The following is a 24,151-nucleotide window of genomic DNA, read 5'->3' on the forward strand; positions in this document are numbered from 1 at the left end:
CCCCTTGCACCTCATCCTGTCCGTAAAAGGTTGCCTGTCAGGTTCCCGGCGTGCTGTCTAAATGAAAAGGAATTTTAATTTATTTGGGACAAGCTGGTGACGGATGAGGAGACTGCTTATTACATTTAATGAGCTTTCCCCCCTCTTCTTCTCCTCCTTGCACCTTGGCTGGATTGTTTTCGCCCTTTCCGCGGGAGATTTATAGGGGGTGTCCCGTGCGTTCTGCTGCTCCCCTTCCCCACTTTTGTTTCTGGGGCACATAATGGTCACACCAGGGCAGGGTTGCACAGGCCACGGCAGAGGTTTGTGGCCGTTTGAGGTTCCCACGGCCTATTCGGGGGGGGGGGGAGTTTATGGCGATTGGCGGGTCGGAGTGTGGAATCCATGGCCTGGCATCTGACTCCATCAAGGGGTTGACTTTGAAGGAAATAATTTAGGCCTGAGAAATCACAGCCTAGTATCACTCCAACATGCGATTTTGGTGTCGTTCTTTGGACATGCTTGTGTTTGGAGAGTTTTGGGAAACTCACTAGGTGTTTGGGGATTGCTTTCTGCGATAGGTCAGCAAACAGGAATTTCTCAGGGCCCAGTTTTCCAGCCCATCCTCTGCCTGAGACTGAATTTGTGCCATTCAAAAATAGTGCTCTTTTTACACTGCATAAATGACCCCCCCCCTTCTGTTTTGCTCGCTGCCGCTCACCCTGCTACTTCACACTTTGTGGCCTATCATAGAGTCGTGGGCATGGGGCGAGTGTCACATTCTTACTGCTCTTTAACCTCTCTTGTGAGCAGGAATGGGAAGTTAAAGCATGATGTGGAGTAACTAAACTGCATTAAGTGTCGTCTCTGTTTTATTATGAACCCGCCCCCCTTCCAGACACACACAGAGAGTTAAAAACTAGTAACTGCAGTTATCCATACACCAAACCATCCTGTGCTTGTTGATCCGACATGTTTGAGATAATTACTGCAGCATTTATTTCATAAGGCATAAGATTGTAATAAAATGGTTGATGATTGACTGGCCTCCACTTTGCACCTGTTATTTTGGTGGAAAAGAATGAAAGTGCGTGTGTTGATGTGTGTTCCTTTATGGTCTTTTTATTTATTATTTTTATTATTATATATTGGTTCATCATACCAGGAGATAAAAGCACCAGGAAGTGTTCAGTCTGCATTGTTTTGAAATATTTGGTTCTTGGGTGTGCGTTTGTTCTTTATTAGGCTTGATATGTTCTTGTTCAGGATGTGGCTGAGAGACGGGTCATTAAAAAAAAAAAATCCCCTCCCCTCCCTTTCCCTTTTTCTGCTACTGTTGTTTTTCCTACGAGGTTGGACATTTTAATCTTAAGGGGTAGAAAAGTGACTTTCCCCTGCAGTTTCAAGATATTAGGGGGTGGGAGTAATTATTGAGGGTTGGGATGACGTGGTGCCATGTTTTGCAACCTCCCTAGTTCTGCATCCAAGGCCTTGTCCCCCTCTTTGGGAAATTGGCACCCCCTGCTGGCGGGAGCTATAGCCTTCCATCCAGTAAGTTCTCCCTGATGGAATGGGGCCAATAGGACTCTCTGTTGCTGTGGCAATCGCCCTCTGGCACCTAACGATGAGCTCAGAAGGAAAAAATGGAGTCCTGAGTCAGACCATTTAGCTCCATACCATATGTGCTGACAGGCAGCAGCAATCCAGAGTTTTCAGACAGGCAGTCTCTCCCAGCCCTACCTGGAGATACTGGAGATTGAACTGGGGACCTTCTGCAAGCAAAGCAGGTGTGCTACCTACCACTGTATTGTGGCCCTTCCCTTGAGACATGGGGACATAGGACTCTGCCTCACACTGAGCCAGACCATTGGTGCATCCAGATCAGTACTGTCTACACTGACTGGCAGCAGCTCCCCAGGGTCTCAGGGAAGTGCTTCTCCTTGCTGTACCTGGAGATGCTGAGGCTTGACCCAAGGACTTTTTGCATACAAAGAAGATGTTTTACCGCTGAGCCATGGCCAGCCAAGCTTCTAGACTGTGGTGGGAGTGAGTGGCAGCACACATGTGGGGACCCCCAGTAGAAACATACTTGTGCAAGAAGGCCCAAGATGTTGGCTAAACCCTGGAGATTAGGGCCTGGAAGACTGCAGTCTGCATGTGGGTGAGCCCATTTGTTGTGTTCTGAGGTCAAGGGCTTTATCTCTCTTTGAGGGGCCTCTGCCAAGCTCCTCAAGTCATCACAATACAAGCTCTCTCAATACCCTTTTAGTCATACCTGAAAAGGTGCCAGGCAGGAGTGGCAGAATCGGAAGGATGGTTGGTTCCTGCACCACACTATCATGGCGGCCAAAAGTTTGGGTGCTTCTGCAGAGGTACAATTTCACACACTTTCTACGGACCCAACTTTACTTTTTTACTCTGCATGGAGTTCATTTTCTGTTGGGTCATTGGGGTGAATGGCAGGCAATAAATTAGTAATAATAATAAAATGATGGTGATGATGAAATAACGTTCATACCAACGCACAGTGCCCAGATAAAGTTTTCAAATAATAGCGCCACCATTTCCTTTGGGTGGTGGTCACTTGAGGTTTCCCCCACAATTAATGTCATCATTTTTGTGCAGAATTCAACTTTCAGTCAAAAGTAAGACAAATTTCCAGGCCCTAATGGTGGTGAAGAAGCCGTCACCCCCCTGTGGGCAGTTCTTGTTGGCATCTCAAAAGCCTCAGGTGGGCTCACGTAAGGTTTCTGTTGGTCAGGATTTGGGGCTTCAGTGCCTCACATAAATTATGCAAAGTAAACACATTTGTTGAACTTACACAAGCTGCAGAATTCAGTCTTTGCAGAATTCATCTTCTTGAATGCAGAATTCAGCATTGGCAAGCTATTGTTATACACACCCCCTCTCTGCCCACATGGAGAATATGCAGCTCTTTCTGAGGGCCTGTTCTTTTTTGAAATCATTCATTCCAGGAGGAATTGGTTCACAACTGATGGTCATCTCTCTTGCTAATATTTGGGAGACTTTGGGGAAGTGTTGCTGGATGCTGTAAGACTGGCTGTCTGATCACCTGTGGAGAGTGAGAATCTCCCCTAGGGGACCAGCCGGGTGTTTATATTAAGATATGTCACCGATTAAGCTGGCAGGTTGGCCGTGGCACCCAATGCATGCTCAACCTAGAAGGGGAGGGGGAGAACTACAAAATGCCAAATCAGTGGCAGAGGAACCCGCTGTTGGAGGGCAAGAATGCTAGAGCAGAGGTGGGTAATCTCAGGCCTGGGGGCAAAATGCAACCCTTTAGGATTCTCTGCCTTGGCCTAGGCCTCTCCTCAGGCCACACACTCTTTCCCCTAGGCCACACCCTCACTGGCTCTGTTTCGTGCCCTCCTCGTCTGCCTTTGCCTGGCTGGTATTGACTTTGGCACCACCCACAACCGGCATGTGGCCCCTGGGAGGCTCCTCAATGGGAAAACTGGCTCTTGGGCTGGGGAAAACTAATCCCCTTCCCTCGTGCTTTACAGCACTTCAGTCCAGGCAAGACACAAAATTTGTCAGAAGGGCTGGCAAGGCGTTTGGAACAGTTGCACTTTGTAGCATGGCTCCCCCCTTCCCTTGCTGATCAGCGCAGGCTGCTCTGTCCTGGTGTGCTCAGTTGTTGAAGGAAAGTTTTGGGTGCTGGGCACAAGGTGTGTCTGTAGTCCGAAAGTGAGGGCCACCTTGGGTTTCTAACCAGAGAGCGGCTAGCAATGTGCTCTCAAGTTCCCATGTGTGTTGTGGGGCCGGGCTGTTTTGCACAAAGTGTCCCGTCACTGCCAGCGTTACCCCTTGTGAATTTTCAAGCACGCACAACATGTAAGAGAAGGTTGTGCTGTTCCTGAATTGAAAACGTATAGGATGCCGTGTGATGGTTAGCGACTTGGAGGGCTTTGAAATAATAGAGTAATTTGTGAAGCGGAACACTGTGGCTACTAGCTGTGAAGGCTGTGTTCCTCCTCCATTGTTGGAGGTAGCATGCTTCAAAATACTAGTTGCTGTACACATCAGGTGAGGAGAGCTGGTGTTGCACCCGCGACCTGCTTGTAGGCTTCCCATAGGAAATCTAATCCAGCAGGGATGCTCTTACGTTCTGCTTCCCTGTGCATGCAGCCCATGGCCCACCTATGACTCTACCTCCATTTTGCCTCTTCTGTCAGCATTACTGCTGCTGGCAGTGTTTTCTGCTGGCCTACCAGGGGAGTTCCACCAGCGTAGGTGTCACAACAGTGTCACACCTTGCAGTGCTTCTGCTAAATCGGAATAGCCCTCAGCTGGCAGATGTTAAATACCTGATTGTGCCCTAGCATCATGATCCTATGCATCTTTACTCCAGAGTAAGTCCTATTGAGCTACTCCCAAGGATGTGTGCATACAACGGTTGCCTAATTCTGCATTGAATCCAGCTGGTTTTACTTCTGAGTAAACACACGGTTGCTTGGGCTGCATGAAGGGAAACTTTAATATAGGTCACAAATTATGAACCATGTGTGCTACCAAAAATGTTTTGGGTCTAGTTATTTTCATTTTGAAGATCTGGACTTCGAAATCTGAAGAGATGTTTAGTGCTGTGCTGTTCCACCAAATTTTAAAAAGAATTTTTTTAGCGTAGGACTCAGAGAAGGCTTTCTGGGACTGTCAGTAAGCAATAAGCTTACTCCAGGTCATAAGGAAAGAAGCATATGTTAAAATTGCTTTTATAACGTGTATTCTCATTCTCTTGCTTTAAAAAATAAATAAATTCCTGGAATGATCTATCTTTATTTCCCGTTCTCTCCTCATCCACCTTTACGGGGAAAGCTCAGTACAACATGATGGGATCTAGTTGTGTGTACAAAGAATTCAGATATGAAACACTGCCAAAATATGAAACACTCTCAGCAAGAAAAAGGTCTAAGATTGTATTTGCAAGACAAGGCAAAGGGCTTTACAGGATGCAGTGGCTTATAGGGGGGATCCAGATGAGGGGTATTTTCAGTGTTCCTCCTCCAAAGTGGCTGAGAAGTTGAATGCTACTTCTGCGAAACCAGCCATGGACATTAGGAATAGAGAGAGGGAGAGGGAGATAGCATAGAGGTGCTTTTCACCTTCCTTCCCTCCCCACCCCCTGTTGCTTGAGGGATTTGCACTGCATTCTGCTGCCAGGCCAAGTTCAAGGTATTGACTCTAACATAGAAGGGTGCTAACTCATGAAGCATGATACAGCTCAGGAGCAGGATACTCGAAAGACCACCTTAGCTCTTATATACCAGGTAGATCTCTGCAGTTTGCGTGAAAGTTTCTCCTGCAGATCTCGGCAGCCTGCTCCACAGCAATTCGGAGCAGGGCTTTTGGTGTAGCTGCCCCTGTTTTCTGGAACTGCATCCCTTTCGAGATACAACAGGCACCTGCAATTGAAGGCATTTCTGCTCCAACAAGGTTTCCCAGCTAGATGAACTGGTATCTGCCATAGGTGGCTACTTCATATCATTTTTAAATGTACCTGTGTTGTTACTTTCTATGTTGTTTTTAAGCTGTTTTTTCCCCGCTGTTCTTGTTGCATTTTGTGCATTGCTTTGGGTGGTTGGGTGGAAAACGATAGATAAATAAATAATACCCCCCCCAAAAAAAAACCACAACCCACCAGCATTGCCCACCAGCCCCCTTTTTAGCTACCTTCCCACCATCAGAATCTATTGCATGAGTGACCTTACTAGAACCGACTAAGATCATCTAGGGAAGCTGATAGACTTTAATTTCGAGACTAGAAAGGCAGACTCCTCCGTCACACAAATACGTCATCCCAAAGTGCCGTGGTGGACTGCAGGAGGCAGGATTACATGGAAACCACCTATGCCCCGGGCTGAACTTGCTCCTCTCCTCTCCTGTTCTTGTGATTTAGATAGAGGTCCTTCCTTGCCCCTTGGAACAGGAAGGCAGCCTGTTGAGATGCAGAAGGGTGGTACACCTAGCAAATTTCTGAAGTGCGGAGAAACTCCCCTTTATGAAAGTAGTGCATCCAGCCTCCTGTCAAGACAACAGGTTTTTGCCTGGGGGATCCAGATGAGTAGTGTTTTCTGTGTTCCTCCTCCAAAGTGGCTGAGAAGTTGAATGCTGCTTCTGCAAAACCAGCTGTGGACTTCGGGAATAGAGAAAGAGGAAGGGAGAGAGATAGAGAGAGATAGCAGAGAGGTGCTTTTCACCTTCCCTCCCCATCCCCTGTTGCTTTCCTCTCATTTTCCCTTGAGGGTTGCATCCACTTTCCCTTTTATTAGAACAGGACCTAATTGAGGCTCAGTTCTGGGAAGCCAAGTTTGAATCATACTGATCCTGGCGTTCTTCAATGAGAAGTGGAACTGAGGGGGAAGGACAGACCTGTCATCTTACGGCACCAGACAGGTTGGCAGCTCCCATGGGTGACATCATCACAGCAGTCTGCCAATCAGGATGTGGTCAGGGAGCCATCCACACACTCGTTTCCACTTCGGGAACCCTAAAGTGTATGTCTGGGGTGGGGGCAGCAAATGTGGTTTTATCCAGGTAGAACCCACAGGTCGCTATCCTGTTTGGCCGCGCACAAACACTCAGGCACGCGCATGCCCCCCGCCCGCCTGCACCCCTCCGGTTCACTGCGGACCGGATCAATTTGGACGTCTTCAGCAATAAAAAATGCCGATGTCGTCCTAATTCACCAGGCCCCGAGATGACAGCAAATTTACATTTTTTAATTAAACTAGCAGCCAGTTTTTATGAGAGGGGGCTGGGTTATGCAAATCAAATGGTTGTGTACGAAAGATTAGGAGAGTTTGGGAATAAATTCCACAAATGCTAATAAAAAAGAGAGAGAGAGAGGGAAAGAATGAGAGGAAGAAAGGAGGGACATTGTTCCATTAGCCCCTTTTAGACTGATTTCCCTGGAGAGAAGTAATGGGGGTTATGGGGGGAGGGAGCTTTCAAAGACAGGTAACATTAATTTTTAGGATTGAAGGCTTTCTAGGATTGAGACCCTTCCCTGAGGAGCATGGCAGTTGGGCAGCAAAAGAGGAGGAAACTTATTAGCTGTTCCGTTGGTGCCACTATCCCGCAAAGACCCTTCTGAGATTAGGACCACAAAGAGAGAGTAAGGCTCCTGTATGTGTCCACATCAGGGACACCCACTTGCTGGGCAGACTTGAAAGCAAGGAGCTGGACAACACACATGAAGATGCCGAACATTCTGCAAGCAGAGCTTGGACTGATGTGCAGCTGCGGTGCGATCCGACACCTCTAGGCTTGTGGAGACATTTTGCACAGCAAGGAAGTGCTGCTTAAAGTAGCTAGGTGCGACCTGAGGCACAATCTTATTTAAGCTGCGGCCGCACAGGCAGCATTGATATGCATCAAGCTCCATTCGCTTAATTGGGGATCTCCATAAACCTTAAGAAGGAAACCAGGGGTTTTGCAGAGCTTCACAGGGACATCCCTGCTCCTACAATTCTTGCATTTGCAGCGCCTCAGTCACAGAATTCTAGAGTTGGAATGGACCACGAGAATCATTTAGTCCAACCCCCTGCAATGCAGGAATCTTTCACCCAAAGTGGAACTCAAACCCGCAGCCCTGAGATTAAGAGTCTCGTGCTCTAACCAACTGAACTAAGAAGCCTCGCTGAGGAATTTGCATTACGTATGTGATGCTGTCTTCTTGTTGTAGCTTCTGTTTACACAGTTCTTGCATTGTCCAGAGAGTGCTTAGCAATCTTTCTGTTTCTTATACACCCTTATGAGGTAGGCCCCTGCTGTTCCTACTTTAAAGTTGGGGCACCGAGGCCGAATCTCCTCCCTGCTCCCCAAGACTTCATAATGGAGCCTGGACTTTGGTGGCTGTAGGTCAGCAAGGAAACATTCAGGACTGGGCCTGACATAAGCCAGAGAGAGTTTCTGCAGAGCTCCCAGCCAGCAAGAAAACTGGGATGTGAGCCAAGCAGGACTAAGAATTCCCTGAAGGAGCAAGTCAAGGTGGGGAGTCACTGCTGTCCTATGTTGACTGGGAAGCCAAGACCTTAGTCCCAGGCCACACCCAGCTGGATTCCAGTGACGTGGTTTTCCGGCAGCTGACACCATGCGCACCACAGTGCAAATGACGCGTCATGATGAATAGCAGTCATAAGTGAGGAGTGTAGACAGTTGTTGTTGTTGTTTTGAAAATGCCCCATTTGGGAAGGTCCTTGGCTTGGGATGATGGTCCTGATAGGTTCAGAGCTTCCAAGTTTCCTCTTCTCTCCGCAGAGGCATGGTTTTCAGCAGAGTTTGGGAACGGGCCTGGAATGGGTGCCCTGGCACCGTGAGCCAAATAGAGGCTGTGTCAGCTGTCGAGAGAAAGAGAGAATTCCCAAGGCTGGGAAGCGGTTTGAGTTTCCAATCCTGAGGCGGTTTCAGGCTCAGGATAAAAGCCAAGCAGCCCTCGCAGGCTTGAGTGAGAGGGTGGAGGGAAGAAAGCATTTGGTGCTGCTGCACAGCATGGGGAATGAGACTGGGTGCAAGGGCACCCCAGACTCGGCTACACCTTCCAGTGCCATCTCACAGGGAAGGGCCTTGGCCACAGGGTTCCACTTTTTTGTGGAGGGGAGTGATGATTCACACAAACAAGTGTGCTTTCCTTCAAGTGATCGCCCAGGCAAGCAGACTCTTGCAAAAAAATGTTCTGGATTATCAAATCCTGCTCACTAGCAATTCCCAGATGTGAGTGAAATGTGCACATTTTCATTTCAGTAGTCCTGGGAATGTTGCATACAGCAAAGGGGTACAACAGGGAAATGTCCAAGTGCATGTACAGTTTGCACACATGTTTTCCTGTGTTAACTGCAGCATTGATCAAAATGGATTATTCTGGGGGCATTGGACACCTGAAGGTTAGTGGTTTTATCGAAAAAAGTCTGAGCTCTCCTGCAAAAAAGATGCACCCTTTTTTCTTTTGCTTTTGGATCTTGTGGACATGGGAAAGAGAAGAGAGGTATCCAGCACACAGGGGTTTCTTTCCACCTCCTCTTGTGGTCAGATGTGTGGTTGCATTGGGCCAGATCTTGTTGGAAAGGGTCTGTCTGTATTGTAGATTTAATATAATTGTAGAGTTAGAAGAGACACCAAGGGTCATCTGGTCCAACCAACTGCAATACAGGAATCTCAACATGCGCTTCCCTATCCAGTTTGAAACCATACCGGACCCTGCTTAGCTTTGCAAATGTGCTAGCAGTTTTATTGCTACATCATCAGGTCTTATCTTTCTCTTCTTGGAAATGGTGTTGGGAGTCTGTTGAACATAGATTTGCTCCAACTGTTGCAAATTTCCATTTGGTCTTACTACCTTTTTAAAAAACCACTGTTTTCCAGGTATGCATCTTAACACCCAGTTGATGGTGTGAGAGTTTGAAGGCATCACTACTGAGCAATCATATAAAGCATTGGGAGCGGGGTGTCCTTTGTCCTTAAATAGGCCTCAGATGTCCTTTACCTTTTTCCTGCCATTTCTAAAGGAGTGGGGAGAAACTTTACTCTCTTGTTTACTACTTGTTTAGAAAAGAGGAGCGCCATAGCACTTCTGCAAGAAAGTCGTCTGCCTCTAAAGAAATTTAATTAAACAAAGTTTCAAGAAATACTGGTGATAGAGCAAGTAGGGTGTTGCTCATTGCTGGCGATGATACATGCACTGTCCAATTGGGACCCACAGCACCATCCCGGGCACGTTCCATAAACATTTGCAATGGATGTGATGTCTGGTGGCCATAAGAGGGAACAGCACTTTCCCTCTGTCAGATCCTGTGATTTGAGTGTTGAGGAAATGCAATATCCCCACCACTGGAAGCACTGACTTGAATTAAGCTCTAGATCCCTATGCAACAAATGAGTGGCAACCATGCATATATTGCTCTGTAAACTGATATCCTGGAAAGGCCCAGAGCAGTTTACCGCAGGTGGAGCTTTTTGCAGGCTAACAGCTGACTTCCTCAAACACAGGAGGTGGACCAAGAAGGTATTTGAGATGCAGCACAGAGTGCCTCTCCTCCTGGAATCTGTGCTGTTGCTTAGAGCAGTTTCCAGTTGCAAAGTGCTTGACACATCCTTGAGAGCCAGGTCGATGTTGTCCCCATTTTATGGATGGAGACCTAAAGCTGAAAGACAAGTGATTCAGGAATATAGGAAGCTGCCTTATACTGAGTCAGGCTGTTGGTCCATGTAGCTCAGTATTGTCTAAACTGACTGGCAGCAGCTCTCCAGGGTTTCAGGCAACAAACATTCCCAATCCTACCTGGAGATATTGCAAATTGAACCTGGGACCTTCTGCATGCAAAGCAGATGCACTGCCACTGAGCTACAGCTCTTCCATTTGCTTGGAGGCTCTTGCAGTATTTTATCATGCATATTCAATATAAATGATGGTCATAATTGTTGTTTTTCATTAGGCACCTTGTATATATTGGTAGTAATAGTTACTGTTGCTACTACTACTTACACACTAGCATCAAGTGGTAACTAGCATTTCTAAACCAGTCTGCTGCAGATTACCATTTTTTGCCAACTATTAACATCACCTCTTGCCCAACATGTTTCCGTGGAGTCAGTTCACACATCAATGTGCAATAAAGGGCATTGAAAATTAAAGCAGTGTGTGCATGAATGTGAGTTGGCCCTGGATTTTTTCCGGATCATACCCAAGCTACCAATACTTGGAGCATGCTGGGTGCCATCAGGTTTACCAGTGCTAGTTGCTCCCCCCACCCTGACTTCTCTGTCTCCTCACCTCCTGTATTGGCACCTTTTGCCACTTTTGAAACAGGTAGGATCCGGATCTGGAACTTGGCAGGTGCCTGGGGGCTCTCTGGAGGACAACGGTTTGTGATGTCACCTGTTTGCTTTATTCATCTTCTCTCTCCCCCACCCCATCCGCCGCTCTCTCGTTTGTTTTGCTTTGTTTTTGCGAGAACATTTTGTGCCGGCAGATGTGCCAGCTAGCCAAGTTCTGAGAGAGGGTGACTGACGGAGGGTGTTCCAAACTGGTTTTGGCCTCCGTTCTCTCGGGATGGAGGTGGGTAGGTGGACAACAGGAAGATGCCCCCCACTTTGGTTGTGCTATGATACAAGATCACCCCTGCAGACAATAGTAATGCACAAATATAGTTTAATTACTCTCAGAACAACCAATAAACTGGAATGTTGTGCAGATGGCCCTGTATAAATCCACCGCTGATTCACTCTTATTGGGTTGGCTTCATGTTGCAGAAGACACCTGCAGAAAACTCCTCACCGGTCTGGAGGAGCACTCTTAGCTGCCCTCAAGAGTTGTCCCAGAGGCAGGACTAAAACAAACTGAAACCAACATGGCGGCTGCGTATTGCGTGGTAAAACTGTCCTGGCGGAGATGTTCATACACTCCCAAGAACAGCTTGCACAATGGCATCTTGAACAGTGCCTGATCTGCGTCATAGGCAAAGAATGTCTACAATTCAAAATGGCCGCCACTTGAGGGCCCGAAGATGCCCAGAGGCCCTTTCCCCGCGGTCACCAAGCCAGCCCACCGCTATGGCTTCTCTGAGCTTTGGTGGGTCATCTTATCTCCCCACCCTTCCTGCATCCGTTTCTCCTTCTCCTCCCCCCCCCACCCAAAGACAAGAGCTGCATCCTCTTAGGGAGACGCAGTTTGTTTTGCCAGGGTGACCTGTTTAATCATCTCATTTTCTGGTGGCCGTTTATTCCTTGTTACCACGGTTACGGCCCCATTAAGGGGAGAAGCAATAAGGCAGTGAGTCAAACAGGTAATAAAAACATTAAAGCCATGTGCGTATCGGCAGGGAGGGCAGAGGGGGCGCAGCGAGACGCAACTGGCCCTTGCCAGGGAGGCAGTCAGGTCGGTGCTGGGGTGGGCAGAGGGAGGAGAGCAGGGAGGAAGTGCAGGGTGACTTCTCCAGACTCAAGGGGAATGTGGTTTTTGTTTGTTGGTTTCTTGGTTTTTTAAAGCCACCGTTGCAGTGTTTTGTCTATGAAAGCCAGTTCCCAAGGTTATGCCCTCCGTAAAGTGACCAAGCCACGGAGATCAGCAATACAGGAAACTTGCCTAACACCAAATCAGATCCTTGGTCCATCTAGCTCAGTATCGCATACACTGGCAGACAGGAGTCTCTCCCAGCCCTATCTGGAGATGCCATCGGGGATGGAACCGTGGGTAGAGGGTGGTATTAAATTATTATTGTCCTCATTATCATTAACAACAGCAACAAGAACAATATCCTGGGACCTTCTGCATGCAAAGCAGATGCTTGACCACCGCATTGTAATGGTCCTTCTCAATGGGGATGGTTGGGGCTATAAGGAATCAGGAGCAGCGTTGGCTCTCAATAGCTCCCATACAGTTGCATGGAACAAAGTTAAGTTGACTGCTGTCTGGAACGCAGGCTGAGATTTACCCGGGCGTCATGGGCACTGAATTAAGCCCCCTGCTGCCGAGTTTGCCTCCTTTCCTTACTCCCGTAGAAGTGAATGGGTGCCGTTCATGTATCTGGGGGAAAACAGACTGCGGCACTGGGGAACATTGCTGTCACTGGGGGAAATGAGGGTATCAGCCAACTAAGTCCTATTCTGAATAGGCTTACTGAAGTTGATGGAGAAAACTAGCTTAGATCTGTGTTTCTTTGAGGTGGGGGGTCAGAATACAATTTCTTGCCTTGTTTAGTAGCTGTTGCCTGCTAAACAGCTGGGGATGGCATAGAAGATGGGGAGAGACCTGAACTCCACATTTGTCCATACTATGGGGAATACAGGTCTGCTTTGGGTGGGGGTGGGGGTATCCATTGCGTAGCGATTTATAAACAATGAAGATTGTCTGAGTTTCGTCTCACCTTGCTTTATATCTGTAAAATGGGGAGAATGGCACCAGCCTTTGTCCTCCCAGGGTTGACTTGAGGATAAGTTAATTAAAAGATTGTGCAATGCTTGGATGCTTTGCTAATTGTGAGGGGGAGGGGGAGAGAATGAGGGAGGGATAAGTATCTTAGTCAAACACACAAGAGCATCCGTCCAAGGACACGAGTCTCTTGTAAGCTATGGAGTCGTCTTAACATGGCACTTAGCATTTCTGGATTTCATCTTCCATACAGAGCTGCGTTTCCAAAATCCAAGGCTTGCCTCCCTGCAGAAACAATGGGAAGGCAAAAATTGAGAGGGTAACTGGGTTGGTATGTTGCTGCAAAAAACAACTAAGGGCCTTGTGATACATTCAAGCTTAACAGTGTCTTTGCCGTCCAATCTTTTGTAGGTTAGAGCCCACTTTATCCGCAATGTAAGGCGACCATTAACTCAAAATGAACAGATGAGTTAATTTTTCTGTCTCCACCCTTGTCCTGTTAGGCGGTTTGGGTTTTTAAATATGTATATTTTGTATAAAAAAATCGTTGCTGTTCTTTTGAGCTTTGTAGCTGTTCCCCCCCCCCCCCACCTCGACTTCTTGTTTTATCAGAAAACAAATTTGCGGTGAGTCCTGAGAAAAGGAGTCAGAGTGCTAAGCAAATATTCAGCGTGTAAATGAGCGCTGCGACCTTGAGAGGAGGCAGCTGGAGGAGGGGCAGATAGGCAGGAAAGAGGAAAACTTGGAAATTTTTGAAAACGGAAAACACGTTTGCAGTGGAGTGTTGGGCAACGCACAGAAGAGTTGGAAGGGGCACGAGGGTCATCTAGTCCAACCCCCCCCCCCCCCCGGCAATACAGGAATCTTTCCCCCAACGTGGGGCTCAAACCCACAACCCACCCAGTTCAGATCCTCACTTTGTAGCTACTGCGTTGTATTGATTTATTTCTAAGGGCGTTCCCCTCCTGCCATGATTAATATAGGCTTCTTTCTCCCTACCCTCATTGATCCCTCATTGATTCCTGAGACATCCCTCTGAGGTCAAGTCACAACTGAACACATTTCACAGACTCGAAAACTGAGGCTGGATTTTGTCCACCCACCCAATGTAGTTATGTGTCATTACAGAATACAGGTACAGTATGAGGAAAATACCCTTCAGTGTTTTCCTCACTTGAGAATCCCCTTCACCATGGAAAACTAGAGAGCCAGGAACAGGACTATATCCTAGTCTTCTTTCTCTTTTAATTTTCTTTACGCAGGGTTTTTGTTTTGTTTTGTTTTTTAATGTAATCTCCTGAAATAGCAGCCTGAGCAGTCTCTGCCATGTGATTTATCTGCCCATCTTGATCAGCTATAACGCAGGGCCTGGGATACTCAAGCCCAAGTCCAATTTTTTATCGACACAGCAGGGTTGTTGTTCTTTTGTGATGCTAATAAAAGCAAGTTTCTGAAGCTCGCTGGTTCCTTTTTTTCAGTTGCAATTTGCTGTGCTGGGTTGCTGTTTTAATAATCTGCCTCTGTCCCACAGTTCCAAAGAAGCTTTGAATTCTAATTTCCCCGTACTAAAGATGGAGCAAAAATTTATTAGCTCCTGCAGGAAACAAATGCCCTTCTTGTTCTTTCTTTTCTGTTAGCAAGTTCTTTTAGACAAAGTCAGACTATTGCTCCATTTAGCTCAGTGATGCCAACACTGACTGGCAGCAGCTCTCTGGGGCTTCAGAGACAGGGAGTCTCTCCCAGCCCCACCTGGAGATGCCATAGGGGACTAAACCTGGCACCTTCTGCAGGCAGAACAGGTGCTCTTGCCACTAAGCCGCAGCCCTTCCCCAGCACACACATAAGTGGTTGATGTTTTCGGAATATTTGATCAAAGTGGAAAAATCTCGTTCTGCTTTTCTGGTTAGGTCAGTTCTGAGCTGGGCTCACCTGATCAGGAAGCTTGTTTCAAACGTGGCCAAATCCTTATGCTTTTACAGTTTGTTTTCTCCTTGGCATCTTTTCCTTCAAAAGGTTGGCTTTGAAACTGACAGCCGGGCGGTGTGTTCAAGCTACTCAGATTACAAGTTTTTTTCAGCAGAACCCAAACTATGGAATGCTTTAGAAAAAAAAAATCACAAGGGACAAAGGCAAGAACATCACCCCAGTGGAAATTCCACACAAATTTGGGCAAAGCTGGGCAGAGCTGGGTGTTCTCTCTCTCTCTCTCTCTCTCTCTCTCTCTCTCTCTCTCTCTCTCTCTCTCTCTCCCCTTCATAAGACTTGAATTTGGGGAGTAACCAAGTGAGAAACCCCAGTGTTGTTTAGTAGTTAGAGTGGCTGGACTAGGGCCAGAGAGACCTCAGTTCAAATGTACTGAACCTTGGGAAAGTAACTATTTCTCAGCCAAATCCACCCATGGGGTTGTTGTGAGGATAAGTTAAGGGAGGACCATGTACATTGCCCTGTGTGCTTTAGACGAAGTGTGGGGTAAAAAAAAACAAAATACAATGAATTAACACAACCAGGTCTCTCAAAAGGAAGAAGTTCTTCATGCTACACTTCAGTTAGCTTGAGGAACTCACTGCCACAAGATACAGAGTTGGCCACTAAGCAAAGCCAGCTTTAAAAAAAAAAAGTGAGGGTGATTAGTCCAGTCATAGATGAAGATTACTTTTCCTCATTCCTTTGTTGCATGCCAGGGGGCAACAGAACCTGGCCTTTACTGCCCCAGGCCACCTTCATCTCAACTCAGCCTCCTTTTAATGCAGGGTTAGGGAAACCGAACCTCTGGGTCTCATTGGGCTTCCTGGTCCCATCATCCTGTTAGGGATTTTTGTGAGTCAGATCCAGCAACATTTTGAGTGGCAGCAGATTCCTCAAACCATGTCTAGGGGATGAGGACTGTGCTGTTCATTGAGGGATTCCCCCCAGCCCCGGTTAGCCAAGAGCCCCGGATATTAAGCCCTCCTTTCTCAACCTTGGGCCCCCATATTTTGTTGGACTACAACTCCCATCATCCATAGCTAGCAGGACCAGCTGTCAGGGGTGATTGGAGTTGTAGTCCAACAACATCTGGGGGCGCAAGGTTGAGAAAGGCTGCATTAAGCTGTGAGAGACTATCCTTTCCATTGGGCTGGGATGGCTAATATTAGCAGTATCTTCTGTTCTATCCTCTGCTACCTTATTCTGAGCCCAGGGATGATACTAGCATCGGAATAAACAACATTAAAAATTGCTTGCAGCTCCCCACTCTTCTCTTTACTTAAAATAAGTGTTTGGAAAATATGTGCCAGGAAAGAAAGAAAAAAATAATAACTTGCTTGCCTAAACTTACACCCCATGAAGAAACTTAATGGGCACGGGCGGTCTGAATCTTTTGCATCCATTATTCTGGGCCAGGAGAGGGAGGGAGGGAAAGCCAAGACCTGGATCCCCTGGAAGCAAGCAGATGAATTTTTATTTTGATCTAAACGTCTCGAACCAAAGGCATTGAAGGAAGCGGGGCAAAGTCACCACCAGCGCAAGGTGCCAGAGTGCGGAAGCGTAACTCTCCCGCTAATGCCTTTGGACGCCGGCTCTTCTGTGACAGTTGCAGCTCAGGCAAACAGATTGGAGGGTTCCAGACGTGCTTTTGTGGGGGGGCAGGGTGCCATTTCCTTGATGCGCCTTTTGGCTGCTCAGGTGAATGAGATTGGGGGTGGGGGAAGCCTTTCTCGCAAGGTTTCCAAGTCTGCCTCCAAAGTGTGCTCCCTCCTGCACCTTTAATAAATAGCATAATTATTACCCCTACTCCTGTAAATGTTATTACTATTGTTATTTATGGATTTTCTACCCTGTCCTTTGTCCAGAAGGTGCCCAGGGTGGAAAACAACAAATTAGTAAAATGTAACAATTAAAATAAATGACGTTTTAAATGTTGGGTTGTATCCAGTGGTAGTCATACTCAGAGTAACTCCACTGAAGTGTAAGGGACATGATTTGTTGTTGTTGTTTAATTTTAAATTCCAGCCTTAATCCAAAGATCACAGGGCAGTTTATAACATAAATGCTAATTTATGAACTCCATTAATCTGAAGGGGTCTGTTCTGAAAAAAGCCTTCTCGGTGGTGGTGCTCCTAGACTCTGGAACTCCCTCCCTGGAGAAGCTAGACCGACTCCTTGCTATTCTTCTGCCACCAGGTGAAGACCTTGTTCCAATATTTGGGCAATTCGCTGATTTTAATGAAAGTGCTGTTTTCATTGTAATTATTTGTACGCTTCAAACAAATTTTATATATGTTGTATCAATTCTTTTAATTTTTTTAAGTGATTCCCCTCTGTTTTTAGCCATTCTTGTTTTTATCTTTAAGCCACCTTGGTATAAATAAATATAGAATGGTGATAATAATAAAGCCTAGTTGCGTACAACCTGTTCAGAGCATCTGAACACATTGTAAAATGAACAGGGTCCAAGGAGATTCCATCACAACTCTTGTTTGTGAGGATCACTCGGCACCCTCATTTTCGCGGCTTCTCTCTTTCACACATCATCGTTGTCCTCAAAGCCTGCAACTTCTCCCAGGTCGTGTCTCTTCCACTGTCAGGAAGCAATGCTTGCCTCTTGCTCTGTGGTCCAAGGTCTCCTGCATTGTTCCTCTCCCCTGCCTGCGTGATCAGGATGTGGTTTTTATTGGGGGGGGGAGAAGGGGAAGTGGGCTTCCCCAGTTTGTGCTGCTCATGGGGTTGGGGTGGTTAGATGTGGAAAGCCAGGCGTGTGTACGGACGGGTGGAGGGAGAGGGGTTGCAGACTCCTTGCAGCGAAGGTGTTAACTAATAGCAGGTGATTAAACATGACAAGCGGTGACATTTCTTTGTGGGCTTCTCAGTACCAGCCCTGCCAAGAAAGAAGCTATAAAGGCTGACATTTTGTGTTATGCAGTGAGGTTTTTAATAGACAGCCTTCCTCCTCCCTGTTTATTTCTTTCCTTCGTTCCCTCTTTCGCTGCTCCTTTCATTCCTTTCGCTGCCTGCATCCCTCTGTTTTCAGACATCTGCGTTTAAATGTCTCGAGCCTTTCTCCCCAACCCTCTTCTTTTTTTCACATTCTCTCTCTCCCCCCCCCCTTCCTTTTCATCCCCACCGGCAGATCAGAGTTTAGTTGCGTGCCTTTATTTTTGCCATCCTGCTTTCCGCTATCCCTCTGTTCCACGCGCTGAAATCCTCTCTCCGGCCGTTTTGACACAGCGAAACTTCGGCTCCAGCCGTTCAAATGCATTTTTCCTGACTCCTGGACTGTTCTCGGAGACCGAGTTTAAAAACACGGGGAGGGCAGAGGGAAGGCAGGCAGCTCTCCGAGAAGAAGCCTGTGCCTCCTTTCCCCCAAGCTGGGTGAACGGTGCAAAAGTTGGACCACTAACTCTATCCCTAGCTGGGCTCCTCTCTCCACTGTTAGAGGGAGGCAACCCTGCTTTCTTTTATAAATAAATATGCCATTTTTTAAAGAGTCTTTTTCCGTTCCCTTCCTCTCCCCTCCACCAACTCCCCCTTTCTTTTCCCCTCGCTGATTTCTTCCTTTGCTTTCTTGTCCCTTTCTCGCATACTCTCTCTTGCCTCTCTTCTCCTTTCTCGAGGGAGAAGGGGGTGTCCTGATGCGATGCCGTAACCACCATCAGATTAGACAGTTGTTGTTCCCGGGAGCAGGTGCTCCTGCGGGATGGTTGCTCTGTGTGTTGTCTTTTAAAAACAGAGAACATTTTTTTGGCTTGACTCATAAAATGGTATTCTTCGGAGCTTCCACCCTCTTTTTCTTCTTCTTTTTTTTAAAGTTCAGGGGCCGGGCAACTGAGTTTTAGGAACAGTTGCTGGCTTTATTCTAAAAAGAAGGCAACAGTTGTGCAGAGGGGAAAGGACGAGACAACTGCAGATATTCTCTGTCTCTCTTTTCATACCTCTGGGAAGGGCATTTGGAGGTGACGGCCATTGCCGCATCCCCTTTCCATAGCTGGCCCGACTGGCTGGCTGCATCGCTGCTGACTTTCAAATTTGCCATGCACAGTTTGCGTGTATAGGATTTGCTCAGTGTAAGCAGAAACCCGTTTTTTCAGAGGCGGGAAGGTTTGAGTGCAGCCCATCTAAATCCAAGGCATGCCCTATCAGAAGAAAGATGCAGCCATCAGCGGCTGTAAGCCATGGTAACTCAGTCGAGCCTCCAAGTCTAGAGGCAGTCTACCTCAGTAATGCCAGAGGCTAGAGGAGAATAGGAGGGGCTTCTTGTTGAGTCCAGCTTTGAGAAGCTTCCCAGGCTTGTGAACTGATTGCTGTGGGAAGCAAAATGCTGCCATAGATTGGGCACGGGGAGCCTGTTTACCCCCCTACAATGTATTTGGTACTGGGATTGTTGGGGCAGTACACCATTAGCTCTCATGGACAAGGCTCCACTGAGGCAACAGGTTCCCCCTTCTTGACCTAGGTGGCTCTTGTTTCTGATCCAGGTATAAGTTCTTACATTCTTAAAATTCTGGACAAGTTCAGGGCGGGAAGGGGGCAGATCGCCAACTGCTCCAAAGTCCTCGAGCTGCTCTGAGGAAGGTGTCTCTACTTTGCCATGTTGGCAGTTGAAGGGGGCTTTGATTGAGGTGCTCGGCCTTCGTTTCCTGGTTCAGGCCTTCCATAAATAATGCTTGCGCTTGGATGCCTTCCAATCCCTCGTGTGTTGTCCAATGTATCTCCAGAACTGAATGCTTGGTTGGCATGCCGAGCTGAATGCAGCTTGGTGGAGCATCTACTTTGCATGCAGAAGGTCCCAGGTCCAACCTCTGTTGTCTCCAGCTCGGAATACCTCCCGCTTGGGAGAGCTGCTGGCAGCCAGTGTAGTCAGTATTGAGCTAGGTGGGCCAACATTCTGATTCAGTATAAGGCACCTTCCTCTGTTTCTGTTCAAATGCATGTAAGAGGAGGGTGCCATCACCTTTCACCTTCCCCCCTCCAGACCAGTTTATCACCACCCAAAGCCAATATGCATTGGCCATCTTTCTGAGGGAATATTAGACCTGAAACAAAAGTCCGAGTGAAGGACATATTGGCTGCAGCCAACTGAGTAATATTAGAGTGCATGAGAATTTAAGAAGGGCTCTGGATCTCGATCAGGCCAGTGACCCATCTTGTCCAATATCCTGTTCTCACAGTGGCCAGCCAGATGCCTCTGGGAATCCCACAGAAAGCACCACTGAAAATAAATGAACCTAAGTAGATCATGTCCATTAACTTCAATGAGACTACTCTTAGTAGGAGTGGCATTGAGTGCATCCCTCTATTTGCATTCTGCTGCCCCCTCAAAGCCCAAATAGGAACTTCTCTGAGTCCGCTTTCCATGTGTCTCCCACGGATCTTTCTCTTTCCTTCCCATCAGATGCTCCTCCCGTCCACCAGATCTCATTGATCCAACTCTACAGACAGTGACTTCAGCACAAGCTGCCAAGTAGGGCAGATCAATAGGTATCTTGAAAGGGAAGGGTGGTTGGCAGCTGGGGCAGCTGTTTTGGTGTCCCCCCCCCACTCCCATCTCTCTCTCTCTCTCTTCTCTCCCCTCCACCCAGTCGCTGCCTCTTTTGTTGCCATCAGTGGGAGAACAAGAACAGGAGATGCTGCAAGGGCAGTAGCCAAGCTGGAATTACTTAGGCAGTGTCCAGAATGCTAGATAAACAATATCCTGTTTTCCCAGGGATTTGTCTCTGCAGATTTAAAACCCTAAGAAACGGTACCAATTCTCTTGTTTGCTAAAAAAAAAAAGCAGAAAAACAAAAAACAAATCTCCCAGTTGAAAAGGGAGGGGGTGAAATGTTTCCCTCACCTTACATTCTCAGCATCTCTTCTTAAAAACCAGAAAAGATCAGGTTTTTATTTTAAACGGAATAATAAGTTTTTAGCCCTCATGTTATCAGAAAGGAATCTTCTTGGCCGGTAAGCCAGAAGACTTTATGCTTTCCACCTCAGAAGGTGTTAGGTTTTTAAGCAGAGGTTGGATGGCCATCTGTCAGGGATGCTTTAGTGGAGATTCCCGCAATGCAGGGGGTTGGACTAGATGACCCTTGGTGTCCCTTCCAACACTAGAGTTCTATGATTCTTAACATATTGGTTGGCTCACTATCTTACCTGATAAGTTTGATCAGTCTTGAGCTGTCTACTTTTTGTTCGTTGGTTTTTTGCTAGAATCCCCATGGTCAACTCAAGTATGTTAAATTTACAAAGCAAGCAGGCGCTGTTTGGATTCTCTTTGAAAGCCAGGTGTAACTAAGTGATCTTGACTCTGGGCTCTTGATTAAGAATGCATTGCAGGAAGTGCCACACTGGGTTTTATAGAAGGCTACCCATGTCCCAGTATCCTTTGCAAGTGTCCCAGTACTAGATGTCCCAACAGATACTGGTCAGTAGTCTCCTTTCTTACCCAATCCTGAGCTAGAGCCATTTGTTCCACAGGAGAGCCAGCCAGTTTAAGAGGACAAGCAAACCAAGCTGTTGCTCAGGGCTTTGGTATTCTTTGCAAGGATAGAAGCACCTGTCCATTTCAGTTTTCTCCGTTTCTCTCCCCCCCCCCCCAGTCTTAAATTCTGCATGCCACATTTCTGCAGCCGTTTGCAATTGATTGTGCATTTTTGTAAACTCTGGTTGGAAATTACAAAATTTGGGAAAGTGTGGATTTTGAAGGATGGGTGTGTTTCAGTTCTAATGTTGTGAATTTGACACATTTGCCTTTAAATTCAAACTGAATCAGTTTTCTCCCCCATTGCAGATTCTTAGGGGCTTGTGTGCATTCTGGGGGGCAGAGCAAACGTCAGCATCTCCTGAGGTGTTGCAAGAAATCCTGGTAGCTGATGGGGCATCAGCCAGCCACTTGGGCAAGTGCCCCCTGCTCCTAGCTCACAGGCATGCCTCAATTGTGCATGGCATTTTCCTGAGAGTCCGACGGATAATTTTGCAGGGCATTCTTAGGTGGTTGGCAGTGGGGAGGGTTGTGCTTTCCCTTATCCTTTCCCGTTTTCCGAGCCCTCCATTAACCTGTTAGCCACCTCTCCCTCTAAGCAGGTGCCGAACGCTTCTCTGCAGTAAAAGTTAATGAAATGAGTATTTCGGGATAGGGAGGGGGGCGGGAGGGAAGTGGTGTAGTGCACCCTCGGGCCCAGGGCTTATTAATGGTGACCCGCCATTAAAAGACGAAAGTGCTAACCTGGTCATATTTAGCAGCTTTCGACAGCATCCCCACGGCCTCCACCAGCAATATCAACTCCTGCCTCTCTCTCTCCCCTCAGCCCTGGGCCAGCAGGAGCTGACTCCGGACTTTTCTTTGCTACGATGACTCTGCTGAGTGTCTCCAAGCTGCCGCCTCCACCACCACTGCCAAGCAAGGAGAAACTGGCCCACCCCCTCCCCTTTCCCTGCCGCTGTTTGGAGCAGCTCTGCAGCCTTATAAATGCCAGGACTTGGCAGAGGATCGGATCCTGGCTCTTGAGCTTTGCTGAACCTAGAGAACCAAGGAGGGATTTTTGCCTTGAGGGGAGGCCATGCCCTTATACCTTTAATATGCAGGTCCCATTTCTGGTCAGAGAGCACAGAATGGGTTAGCATCACATGACACTCCTGAACAGCACCCCCTCATTTTGGGGTGTGAGGAGGGTCCCCTCTGGAACACAAAGCTGGCTCCAGCCACGGAGGCAAACTGTGACTGCACAGGGTGCCAGCATCCTGCAGGGACCTCGCTCAGCTTCAGAAGTGTCTTGGAGAAAGAACAAATGTGCTTATATTCTTGTGTGTGTGTTTGGGGGCAGGGGGTTTACAAACACTTAGCAGCTTGCGGGCTGAGCAATATCACCTGCTGCCTATTGGAAATAATAGGGTGGGAGGAAAGGAACCCAACAGGATGTGGAGCCACAGCCAATGACCAGTGGAATCAACTAATTCTAATTTCATAGAATTGTAGAGTTGGAAGGGACCCCAAGAATCATTTAGCCCAACCCTCTGCAACACAGGAATCTCAACTATAGCATCCATGACAGGTGGCCTCTGCTCAAAAACCTCCAGTGAAGGAGAGTCCACCACCTTCCAAGGGAGTCTGTTCCACAATTAAACAGCTCTTACTGTCAGAAGGTTATTCCTGATGTTTAGTAAAAATCTCATTTCTTGTTGCTTGAAGCCATTGGTTTGGGTCCTAGCTTCCAGAGCAGGAGAAAACAAGCTTACTGCATCTTCCATGTTACAGCCCTTTAGATATTTGAAAATGGCTATTCTGTCTCCTCTCAGTCTCCTCTTTTCCAGCCTAAACATCCCCAGCTCACTCAACTGTCCACCCATCATCTGTCCTGCTGAGTTGAACAAGGGCAACCCTGAAGCAAAGGAGGGGGGTAGGTGATTGGCAGTGCCACCACTGCCCACAGGCTGGTTGTAAATAAGAAGGTGGGCATACAGGGAGTGGCTGAGGTTGGTGGGGCAGCAGCCTCATCCGCCCCAGTGACCAGCCTCCCCTGCCTTGCAGTTCATAGGATGCAGCTGAGGAGAGGTTTCTGGTTTCTATTAGCCGGGAGGAAGTAAAGAAGATGGTAGGGTTCCTCCCTCCCCGCAATAGTTATGATGTTGCTCAGCTTACATTAAGACCCAGTGAAACCAAGTTAATTTAGGATAGCAAAAAGTAAGAAATAACCCAAGCCCTTGAGCCAGCTTGCAAGTTGAACCTGAATTCAAGTCCCAGCAGAGAGGCAGGCAGCATGGTGTGAACTACAACTCCCATCATCTCTAACCATTGACCATGCCGGCTGCAATGGCTGATGGGAGTTGGAGCCCAGTGACATCTGGAGGGGCATCACGCTGGCTTCTCCTAGAGCAGGTGCTGATGTTTGAAACCAGTAGAACCCAAGGCAGTTAATAGGATCTAGACCAGAGGTGGTTAACCTGTGGTTCTTCATATGTTGCTAGACTACAACTCCCATCATTACCTGGACCATTGGCCATGCTGGAGTTGGAGTCCAGTGACTTCTGGAGGTGCAGCAGTTAGCATGTCAGCCTGGAGCTGGGGAGAGCCAGCCATAAAGCTCCCTGACTGACCTTGGCCCCGTCCCTAACTCATCAGCTAAGAAGGGCTTGGCTTCGGGATGAGGTTAAAGACCCAGTCATAGCCGGATAGCTCCATTGGTTAGAGCATGGTGCTGATAATACCAAGGTTGCAGATTCAATCCCCATATGGGACAGCTGCATATCCCTGCTTTGGATAGATGATCCTCAGGGTTCCTTCCAACTCAACAGTTCTGTGATTCTGTGATCCTGTTCGCACAGGAGCCA

General features: G+C 47.5%; 1 protein-coding gene across 14 annotated transcripts in view; it reads left to right on the plus strand.

Annotated features, from left to right (window-relative positions):
• CASZ1 (castor zinc finger 1) overlaps nucleotides 1-24,151 on the plus strand; it is a 435,935-nt gene that overhangs the window by 311,182 nt on the left and 100,602 nt on the right. For 5 of the 14 annotated variants that reach the window (XM_083628363.1, XM_083628364.1, XM_083628371.1 and 2 more), the window contains exon 1: nucleotides 16,888-17,026. The exons of the other annotated variants lie outside the window; for them this stretch is intronic. In XM_083628363.1, coding sequence (XP_083484489.1) covers nucleotides 16,903-17,026 — 124 coding nt within the window. In that variant the 5' untranslated portion in view covers nucleotides 16,888-16,902. Of the gene's footprint in view, nucleotides 1-16,887; nucleotides 17,027-24,151 lie in introns of those variants that run through there. 14 annotated transcript variants of the gene reach the window in all.

The sequence above is a fragment of the Podarcis filfolensis genome, assembly GCF_964270895.1.
Source record: "Podarcis filfolensis genome assembly, chromosome: 8".
Classification (NCBI taxonomy): domain Eukaryota; kingdom Metazoa; phylum Chordata; class Lepidosauria; order Squamata; family Lacertidae; genus Podarcis; species Podarcis filfolensis.